This window comes from Triticum dicoccoides, chromosome 5B, assembly GCF_002162155.2.
Source record: "Triticum dicoccoides isolate Atlit2015 ecotype Zavitan chromosome 5B, WEW_v2.0, whole genome shotgun sequence".
NCBI lineage: Eukaryota > Viridiplantae > Streptophyta > Magnoliopsida > Poales > Poaceae > Triticum > Triticum dicoccoides.
In genome coordinates, this window is record NC_041389.1 from 365,662,592 (window position 1) to 365,673,438 (window position 10,847).

The 10,847-nt window shown below is 40.4% G+C and overlaps 1 protein-coding gene and 1 long non-coding RNA gene across 6 annotated transcripts in view; one reads left to right on the top strand and one right to left on the bottom strand.

The window, feature by feature from the left end:
- The window catches only part of LOC119309154, a 17,111-nt gene extending 11,096 nt beyond the window's left edge, over positions 1–6,015 (top strand). The window contains exons 3-6 of one of the 3 annotated variants that reach the window (XR_005150373.1): positions 4,761–4,870; positions 5,012–5,062; positions 5,180–5,208; positions 5,473–6,008. This is a non-coding gene — a long non-coding RNA (uncharacterized LOC119309154). Of the gene's footprint in view, positions 1–4,760; positions 4,871–5,011; positions 5,063–5,179; positions 5,209–5,472 lie in introns of all 3 variants that reach the window. The other 2 variants (XR_005150372.1, XR_005150371.1) reach the window with 2 other exon arrangements.
- A 501-nt stretch (positions 6,016–6,516) lies between these two features.
- On the bottom strand, positions 6,517–10,157 carry LOC119305527 (replication factor A protein 1-like). 3 transcript variants are annotated; one of them, XM_037582026.1, is made up of 11 exons: positions 9,929–10,157; positions 9,644–9,810; positions 9,151–9,320; positions 8,606–9,041; positions 8,422–8,531; positions 8,261–8,339; positions 8,049–8,184; positions 7,823–7,980; positions 7,454–7,748; positions 7,133–7,309; positions 6,517–7,059 (listed from the first exon to the last, which is right to left on the bottom strand). In XM_037582026.1, exons 4-11 carry the CDS (start codon positions 8,725–8,727, stop codon positions 6,667–6,669), a joined length of 1,470 nt encoding a protein of 489 aa, XP_037437923.1. In that variant the 5' UTR covers positions 8,728–9,041; positions 9,151–9,320; positions 9,644–9,810; positions 9,929–10,157; the 3' UTR covers positions 6,517–6,666. The 3 variants fall into 3 exon arrangements, with proteins under 3 accessions (XP_037437923.1, XP_037437922.1, XP_037437924.1); XM_037582025.1 differs by having other exon boundaries at positions 9,644–9,829; XM_037582027.1 differs by lacking the exon at positions 9,151–9,320 and having other exon boundaries at positions 9,644–9,829.
- Positions 10,158–10,847: the final 690 nt, after the last annotated feature.

The window sequence follows — 10,847 nt, forward strand, 5'->3', positions numbered from 1 at the left end:
GGGCTCCGGAAACCCAAGGAGAAAAGGGCTAGGTGAGGCAAATGGTAAAACCAAGGTTGGGCCTTGCTGGAGGAGTTCTATTCAAAGAGAACTGTCAAGGGGGTCCCATAAATCACCCAACCGCGTAAGGAACGCAAAATCCAGGAACATAACACCGGTATGATGGAAACTAGGGCGGCAAGAGTGGAACAAAACACCAGGCATAAGGCCGAGCCTTCCACCCTTTACCAAGTATATAGATGCATTAATTAAATAAGAGATATTGTGATATCCCAACATAACCCTGCCCATATTGGAGCAATCTTCAACTTCACCTGCAACTAACAACACTATAAGAGGGGCTGAGAAAAGCGGTAACATAGCCAAGCAATGGTTTGCTAGGAAGGGTGAAAAGGTTAGGGGCTGACATGGCAATTTGGGAGGCTTGAAGAGCAAATGATAGGTAGCGCAGCATAGCGATAGAACGAAGAAACTAGCATAGCAATGATAGTAGTGAGATCCAGGGTAGCGGTCATCTTGCCTGAAATCCCGCTAGGAAGAAGAATGAGTCGATGAAGTAGACGAACCAACATAGTCGAACGAATCCTCACAACTCCAGAATGAAACCGAAGCTAACGAGAGAAGCAACCCGGAAAGAAGCAAACAATATGGTAAACAACCATCACAAAGACATGGCATGATGCACAATCAAGTATGATGCATGTCCGGTTTAATGAGGCTTGGCATGGCAAAGTACAACAAACAATACTACAAGTTAAGTGGAGCTCAATATGCAACGAGTTTAATCTACCAAACAATATTAAATGTTGTTAAACATGGCAAGAGGTGAAGCATAATAAAACTACCTATCTAGGCAAGTTTAAATGAGGCCGAAACAACGAACAACAATTCCGAAAAATCCTCATGCCCACATTTCGAATTTGGTACTGTTCTGCCCTAAAACATATTTTAAACTTGTTAAACAGGAAAATAATGTGGACCATGTTAAACTAGGCATTTTTCCACCCCATTTACATATAAAGAACATTTAAAACCGAGCTACGGTTATTTAGTTATGAAATAAATCATTTTAACATGGCATTTAAGCAAATTTAAAAAAACAACATTTTGAGCATTTTAAACATGGATGAAAGTGGCATATTATTAATCTACACAAAATTCTAAGTATTTTACATATATAAAATATTTTAAGATGATGCACGGTTCATGAGTTATTATATGCATGATGTGCAAGGGGGTTTCTGCAAATCTGTTAAATCACTGGATAAATAGCAAATTTGCAGAACTGGGAAAAAACATGGTACATGCCGCATCTGACTAGCCCAATAGAGGAAAGGCCAGTGGGGCTGCTCACCCTGGGCCTTGGGCCGGTCGGTGGAGTAGAAGGGTTGGAAGGGGCACTGGATCGAACGAGGAGGCCAGATCGGGTCAACGCAGCAAGCAGAGGTGCGGGACGAGCCGCTGGTTGACGCGGTCAATGCAAGCACCTGCACGTGTGGACGAAGAAGGTAGCAGCGGTGCAGCGGCAGGAAACAGGGGCAACGGCGGCGGCTTGGCGCTGGACTCGGCGCGGGCGTCTCGCAGCGAGATCCGAAGAGGGGACGACGAGGAACAGCGGAACGGATCTGATGGTTGGGCGATCGGAGGAGGTCGAGGGTAGCTCGACTTGAGGCCATGGCAGCGGCGTCCTGCGTTGAGAGACAGAGAGCGTATCGTGAGGGAGGGAGAGAGAAACGACAGTGAAGAAGAAGAAAGAGAGAAAGGACGGAGGCAGAGGAGCTGCGGTATGGTCAACTCGGGTTCCGGCGGCTGGCCACGGTGGCGTTTGGCGACGAGAGGCTCGGGCTCCTGGCACCTTGGCCGTCAGGGTCCTGCGATAGAGAGAGATGTGAGATCAGGAGAAAGAAGGAAGAGAAGGAGGGACCGAGGGAGAGCGCGCGGGGTCGGCCTGGGGCTGCTGCTGTGGCCGGCTCAAGGAGAGCTGCTGGTCTCAAGCACGTGAGAAGGGAGGAGCTCGTGCGCGAGGGTCCTGGTGACGCGGCCGCTGGCGACGGTGGAGGCGCTGCTCGGGAATGAACGAGCAGAGGAGGGGGAAACGAGGAGGGGAGGAGTCTGGTTGTGGTTGGTGGATCGGGAGGGGATGGATCCCAAGGAAGAGGATCGGTGGTGGCTGGTTGGCTCGGCGCTAAAACCAAGGGAGAGAGTGGCGGCGGCTAGGAGGAATGAGGAGGATGGGACAAGCTGCCTAATTTCTAGGGTTGGATCCCGTGTATATATAGTAGGTGGATTTGGCTAGGGACTATTTGGTCCCTCCGATCGTAATCGGACGGCCGGGAATATATAGGCTACAGCGTCCAATTAAGAAAACGGAGATGTTTTGGGGATGATCTGCACCCATCGGTAACAACAACCCGGGTCGGGTTCGGGACAGCTTACGGACGCGTGCGAGGGGGACTGAGCAAAGTGTAGAGAGGGTGGGCATTTAGACGAGAGGGGAAAACAAAGACAATGGGGTCTGCCAAAAGGCCACGGGGTCAAGGGGGTTTTGTTGGTCTCGGAGAAAGAGAGAAGAGAGGGGTCCAAATGGTCTGCGAGAAGGTCAACAAAGGCAAAGCGGTCCGAGGAGGTCAACGAGGACAAGGGCCTGACAAAATGCCAACGGAGGCAAAGAAAGAAAGGGCAACTGCGAATGGTTACGAGTTTTATGAAAAAATATGGATGCGATGCACATAATGCTATGAGATGAGATGCATGCCATGAACAAAATGCAAAACAAAAGACAAAAACCCAACCACGAAGGAAATATCATATCGCCTCTCCGGAAAAGGCAAGAGTTGGAGTTACAAATATGGAAAGTTGTATCCGGGGCGTTACAATGGCACAACAAATCTATTGTCTTGCTTCACTCCATTTTTGTCCACAGTGTTGCCATCATCTCGCCTTCTATATACTGGATAGTTATCTTCATCTATGGTAGTCTCAGTGCAAAAATTCTTGGGGAAATGTTTGGCACAACTTTTATCGACCATGCATGGTGATTTGGGGTGTGCTTGACCACATGGACCATGTATCTTGTAATTTTGCATTGCTTCGTACCGTTCTGGATCACTATTCTTATCAGGAATTTCGGCTGATATGATTTTGTCGATCTGGGAAAGACTTGGATCTTTATCATCTGGGTGTAGAAACACCAGTATGTGTGCATGCGGGAGGCCTCTTTTCTGGAACTCTATAGTGTAGACAACTGTATGAAAGTAAACAAATTTGAGAAGAAATGAGCTAGGACAATCATCTAGGAAAGAGTGAATATGTACTTATTAGGTAAACTTACTTGCAATTGTTTGTCCAAAACACTTTCCGTTCTTTATGTCATTCATAAGTTCCTTCAGTTTTAACATGAATACTCTGGCAACAATATCTGGACGATCTTCAGGTTTCTGGCCTGGAATCAGATCCAACATATCTTGTATTTCCAGCCATTTTGGATTGCATGTAAAAGTAAGGAAGAGATCAGGATAGCCAGCCCAACGACAAATCGCCATGGCATCTTGGTAGTTTTGCTGCTTATTTCTTGGACTGCCATTATATGATGAGGGTAGTATGATTCTTTGTCCAACTTGTTCGGTTCGTGTATCTCCATTTTCTATTGCATCATGCAGTCCTCTGTACAGTTTTGTCCTCAACTTACCTTGGTTTGTCCTGTACCAATTTCGTCTCCACTGTTCAATGCACGTTGCTGCATCAACTAAGAACTGCAGGAACAAACGTCCACTCATTTGCAATGTTGAAGCTTGGTTCAGACGTTGTTGTATGCGATACGCATAAAACTCCAGCATTGTTACATACTTTCTTTTACCTTTGCTACCTCTTTTTTCTCATACTCTATTTCTGGTCTGAAACCATCTTCTCCATATGGAAAAAGCAAGGGGTACTGCATTGACATTTAGCTTGGGTGCAACTCTGAAATCCTCTGTAACATTCTGTCTTTGGTCTCAACTATTATGTCAAATTCATTATTTTCTCCATCTTGTTCCCCAATAATTAGTGCTGCGACTTCTGAGGCAGATGGTAGGTTGTATTGCCGTCCATCTTTCAACCTTTTGTTGATCAATCTTAGTCTTACATCTTTAATACGTCGGTTTTGGAATCTGTCCCTTGCCATACGAAATGATTTGAGTAAAACATTGTGCTCATCAAGCATCTCCAGTAGTCCTTTGACAATGTTTTCATCTGGTTGTGTCTTACTCTCCGTTGAAGCAGATGCATTAATCCTATTCTGCACTTCATTTTCTATGTCATGTATGTACAATTGGGCAAATTTTGGCTTCGTCACGTCATCTTTAGGAAGTAAAGTGCCAATCTGATGGTAATTCTGACCATTCAAACGGAAAACATACGGTCCAGATGCCTGCTTATTAATTTCATAGTCAACCTTTCCTCCCATTAAAGTGAATGCGAACATCGAGTTGTACAACCTGATGTTCTTGCGGAAATTTGATGATTCTCCTCTTTCATTGTAACGTAGTAGCTGTCGGAGATACAGCGGAGCTTGTTTCAGTGGTGGTAATTTAACTTTCCCTTCCTTGCAGCAGAGACCAAATTGTGGAACTGTGATGTTACCTGTGCTTGTGCTTCTCTCTCCATGCCACATAATGGCATTGCAAAATTCACAAACACAATTTGGTTTTCCCAGATATGAAATTTGAGTGACATCCTTCGCTACATGAGATACTTCACAGTCGTTTGCTTGCCTTTTTCAGCTTGAGGATCTCTTTCCTTTTCCGCCTAGCTTCCTTTGCTGCTGCTCTAATGATGTCTGATTGACTATCATTAGATTCGAGTGTTGCTAGTTTGGAGGCTGCTTGCTCAGGTATTTAGATTCCTTGATGATGCCACATATTCCTGCATTTTATTGTTTTTATCACTTTAATAATCCAAGTAAATTAATATTTATATGATTATTTTTGGTACTGCGGTAATGAAAACCTTCCGTTGTTTTGATTTGCTCTAGTGCGTGTTCGACACATGTTGACTGCGGCTAGTGAATCCTGAAATAAATGAGGTAAAAGGTGTAACTGATTTTATTCTGAGATATAAGTGAGAACATCTTATACTTAACTGATTTTATTTGTCTAGAAATTCAGAATTGTTGATGATAAATTTAATGTAAACATGTCAGGCACCACATTGTTTGCAAGGATGCTGAAGGTATTTGTATGGAACAGATAGTTTCCTGATAAGATTCTTTTTCATATGGATTGTTTTCCAACAGAGGATTTTAAATCGTCTAAAATCATTATTCTATTGTGAAAGAAGGATACTTGTGTTGTCACCTTCCAATGAGAGGACGTATATGCTCTGTAATTGGTGATCAGAATCTCAATTTTATCGCCGCTTTCTTTCTGTAATTCAAGTTAATACAAAGCATGTGTAATGAGATCGGAGAGTTGATGTATATATTAATCATTGCAGGAGACATGCATATATTATTTGTGGAAGGAGATAATGAACATTGGCTGCAAGTACTGCCACACAACCTGTCTGCTCCTTGTTGCTTGCGAGAGGAGGGCAATGTCTTGCCGGGATGTGCACGCTCTGTAATTGGTGATCTGAATCTCAAGTTTATCGGCGCTTTCTCTCTGTAATTCAAGTTAATACAAAGCATGTGTAATGAGATCAGAGACTTAATGCATATAGTATTAACTATTGCAAGGAGACATTCATGTATTATTTGTGGAAGGAGATAATGAACATTACCTGCAAGTACTGCCACACAACCTGTCTGCTCCTTGTTGCTGGCGAGAGGACTAATTATTGCCTGTATGTGATGAAGGATGAGATCGGGAGCGGTGTCTTGCCTGGATGTGCACGAATTGAGTCGATATAGAATTCTTATTTGTAAAGAAGCATAGTTAAGGCTTGAGTTTGTAGGTTAGAGTTTGTCATCTGTACGTTTTAAACCTATACAATATCTGAGCCGTTATTATTTTGTGTCACCAGATAGATAGCTCCTACTTGAAGTCAGTTTCCATGTATACTACAATATATGCACGTCTCTGTTTCTTACACATCTTGTCTACACATTGTTTTTCTTCAGAGAATTGTATGTTACACACACGACTCCTTATCTCGACAGAATTGTTTTTCTTTAAAGAATTTTAATATTTAACCTATTTAATTCCAATTAAAATCTGAGTCATGGCTGGTCAGTGGTCACGCATGATATGTCTAGATGGCAAGATGGAATGACCTATTGATTGGCAATGCAGATTACTAAGTGGTGCACTTCAGCTTTATTGGTCGTTAGTTCCATGCACAATGGGCTCTTGGCGAGAACAGTTGATGATGTGCACACCGTTGATTGTTTGGCTGTCATATGCTTTCTCTGTAGCTGTCTCAACATGTGAAAAAATTTATGTTGTCGAGAGGCCTATTCTGTAGCGGATGAACATGTGAAAATCGCTAATATGTGTACGATAAATGACAATGTTTTTTGTAAAACTGATGTACCACCCCATGTGGCTGATTTTCACTAATGACTTTACTAACACAAAGGTACGCATTTACATTTACTAAAATCAATCTTAAACAATGATGTTCATATGATGTACAAATCTGATGCTCCTATATGTTCTATTACATGCTAAATAATTGGATTTCCACTAATCAACGATTTGACTTTCGAGTTCTTGATACACCACACTTCTGAATCTCTTTGTTCATCAATTCTTTATTGACACAACTACGCCTTGTCCTAGGCCTTGAATCATTGTGCTCCTCAGTACCTGCATGTTCTGATTCTTCTTCACGGTCATTCTTTACTTGTTTGCTATCGATACCAGCACATTTGCGAGTTACGGCGCGTTTCCTCTTGGGGCCTGCTTCCATAGATTTTGATTTCATTATTTCTTGACTACTTTCAGTTTTTGGTTCTTCATCAAGGTGTACAACATGAGTTGTGCTACTTCTCCTACCCCTTTTAGTCCGGTTAATAGTGGGTTCACCATCCTCTGGTTCTTGCTTTATAGTTTTCATAACGGATAACTTGTCCGCTTGCTCCTGCCAAAACATTTGTAACAATTAGTGACTTGCAGAACTATGAAAGAATAAGCAAATGCAGCAAAAAACTTACATGGCTATCTTTTTGAATTCCCTTTTTCTTAGATTCCTTATCAACAACAGATATGAATTCATCTTTCTCTTGACTATCCAGATTTTCTGATTCTTCATCAGAATGTACAACATGACGTGTGTTCCTAGTCCTCCTAGTCTTTTTAGTGTCTGTTAGAATGGGTTTATCATCCTCCATCTGCCCATTCAAGACATTGCGTGTGTTAGTAAGGGGCTTATACCAAAACATTTCAATTTGGGTAAAGTGCCATCAACATTCATTATAAAATATGGCATGCAGATACAAAATAATATAGAGCATTGTAGTAGAAATAGATGATACCTGCTCAACATTTGAATGATTTACTGATGTATCTTTTTCAGAATCTATGAAAAAGATTCTATGAACAGTGTATTCTTGATAACCGTACTTCAAATTATAGTCATTCAATCTGAATTGAAAAATCAATCTCTGCCCACATATTTTCTGGATTTGTTTTGCCTGCTCATGGATATCACAATCATCCCTCTCTATCAAAACACTTGCAGATTGCTTAATCAATTTTTTTGCTTCTGCCTCAAACATGGTGCAAGTTGTTGTTGCACTGAGATCACATATCTCTAGTTTCAGTTTGTACCTAGTAATAAAATGGAACATGTGGTTAGTGCAGGTTAATTTACTAACTAAAGAATGAGATAGTATTAAATTCACCTTGGACATATCTTCTCAGGTTCTTTTTCACATTTCGGACAGTAGAAGTGGTTCCCTTGTTTCTGTACTTTTTTGTTGCATTTACGGCATCCTATGTAGTACCACTCATCTGATGTATTAATTGACTTAATCATTGCTTCTGCAGTATAGAACTTTTCCTGTCCATTATAGGTTAAATTAGCACATAAAATCTATGAGAAAATAATATAATACTAACTATAAATACCTGTTTTTCAGATTCATATGTAATTTCAGTTATTTCTTTTAGGGTTCTTCTGTTATAGAGCATCTGTTCTTGAATTGTGCCTTGCAAATGGGCTTCCGGCTCTATTTCTTCTACCATATCATTTTGCAAGCAATACCTGTTTTGCATGAGATAAGTATCCATGTATGTAGTAGAACATGTTTTTCATATTACTGCAAAAAAAATTGTTTCACCTCGTTTGAAGCTCATTTGTTTCAGGGATATCCAAATCGATGTAAACTCTGGTCGCACCTGTAGATGACAGCGAGTACTCTGCATGCACTTGATATATTAGATTATGTATATAAAAAGACATGCTTAGAAATACTTGCCCATTGTTAATACGAATACAAACCTTTGAGTTTTCTAACATTAGTTGATGTTACGATGACCACACGCCCCAATGAATCTTCATCAATTTGACCAACCTTATTACCCCATAGTCTAATATTAATTTTTTGATCCCTATATATTCCAAGAGAAATATCTATTAGCACCCACGATAATTGTACTTGTCTAATTGTTTTTAGTGTACTCACTCAATCCGAAGCACAATATCTCGAATCTTTGAAATCCCATGGGTTGTGTGTGTTTCTTCAATATGTCCTATGTAAGTTGCTATGCCAATGACGTCTGCTAATAAAGTGGTATTAATATGCATAATAGATGGAAGTTAATAATTGAAACAAATTAAATCATACCAGATAAGTAAATCTTTTGGCTGTCTCTTGTGGAAAGAACTTCAACAGTACAAAACGTTAAGCTTTGTTCTGCTATTTTGATATTTTTTTGACCTTTTATCTCTTGAATTTTTGTCATGTGCAAGAAATTTAGAACCTTTTCGCTTTCAACTGGGCGGAAATTCATTGCAGACATAACCTTAAAATTTGATATCATGTAGACTAAACCTTCTCGGATCAATGGTCTGAACTTGTTAACCATATGCTTCATTACCTTGCCATGTATCATAGTACCCTGAAACATTACAGTGCAGCGAGAAGATGCATCAATATTATAGTAACTACTACAACTCACAATAGTGTATTTATGTTGGAAATTCATAAAGTTTCATCATCAAGCTAACCTCTTCATCAAGTAGTATCATGTCAAGGCTAATAAGTTCATTGCTGTTGAGATTAATGGCATCCCATAGCCTAATTATTCTGACCTTGACTTTCCAGGAATCCTTCTAATTGCTAATCTCATGGAGCATATCGTATGCCATTGTTTTGAAGGTAAACAAAAGAAGTTGACCTATAAAAACACAATTTTCAGAAGATTACATATTGGTGGCCATGCAATTTGCATGTAGTATGAAGTCCAAAGCCTAACAATTTGATTGAGCCAATGAAACAAATAATCTCTCTCAGATCTGGGCCAGAAAGCAACAAAAAGTAATTTGAATTGTAAGCAAGCATAATTTTGTTGCTTAGTAATTTCTTAGTCTCTGGCAAATCCAAGGCTTCACTTGCGAAGAAAGATTTCTTAGCCAATCATGAAGTTCATAAGCAATATGAAGTAAATACCCTAAAATTTTGAATTAACCAACAAAACAAACAATCTCTGAAAAACTGTACCAAACAGGAGAAGGTTCACCAGCGGCGATGTTCACGACCGACAGGAGCCTCCTTGATGTGTAGATTGTTTGTGTCAGGCTGCAGTTAATTTATAAGATGGCGGCATGGGCTTGGTTCTGCCCCGTCGCGATCTCCACGAAGTGCCCAAAGAGTGTACGTCAGCAAACCTAGGATTGAATCCTAGGACTGTCAAAGGACGCAGTAGAAAACATGAATCCTAATGCAATTGAAAAGATAAGGTCGATTCAAATGTTAAATTAGGAAAAAACAAAAAAAGTGACAAACCTGATCTATTCCCCAACTTGGTTGCTCCAATTTGAGAGAGATTTGTTTGTTTTATCCATGGGAGGAGGATGAGAGATTCCATGGCGTGAGCGCACCAGATCAATTTCCTAATTTCTTTGCTCCAATTTGAGAGATATGATTGATTTCCTTTCTCTGGGGAGGAGGAGACCATGGGGAGTAGGAGACCATGGGGAGGAGAGAACGTGAGGAGGAGACCATGGGGAGGAGGAGAGACTATGGCACACGGTTGTTTTTTTTACATGGAGAGTAAGAGACGTGGAGAATATATACTTTTTTGAGGGATTTTGAGGGCATTTTTTACACAATTTTGATGGCTATATACTGAGTAGATATATCGTGCAATTGTGATAGCATGCGGTTCGGATTTGTAATTGATTTATATGGTTGATCTACCACTCAAAAAAAGATTGATCTATATATTAAAAAAATTACGGTTGATCCAAAAAAAATTACGGTTGATCTACACCGTAATAACACGGTCCCACCAGATTAACGGTTCCTATTTACTGATTAACATGGTAATTTCTTGGGAGTCGCTAATTAGTATAGGTATAGATAGATAGATAGATAGATAGATAGATTAGATTAACCTAATCACTTAGGTTAGTTAATTAATCTGTTAGGTTAGTTAACAGTCCATGACAGCTGGGACCCACACGTCAGTTTGACCCAGTCAATGCCCTATTGACTGCTGACGTCATGATGACGTCAGCATACACTATTCTGGATAATGTTGATGTAAAATAATTAAATAAATTTTAAAAATGATTAAATATTTTAAAATTAATATAAAATAAACTGTAGCTCGGATGGAAAAACTTTGTACATGAAAGTTGCTCAGAACGACGAGACGAGTCCAGATACGTAGCCCGTTCGTCTGCCACGTGTCCCTAGAATA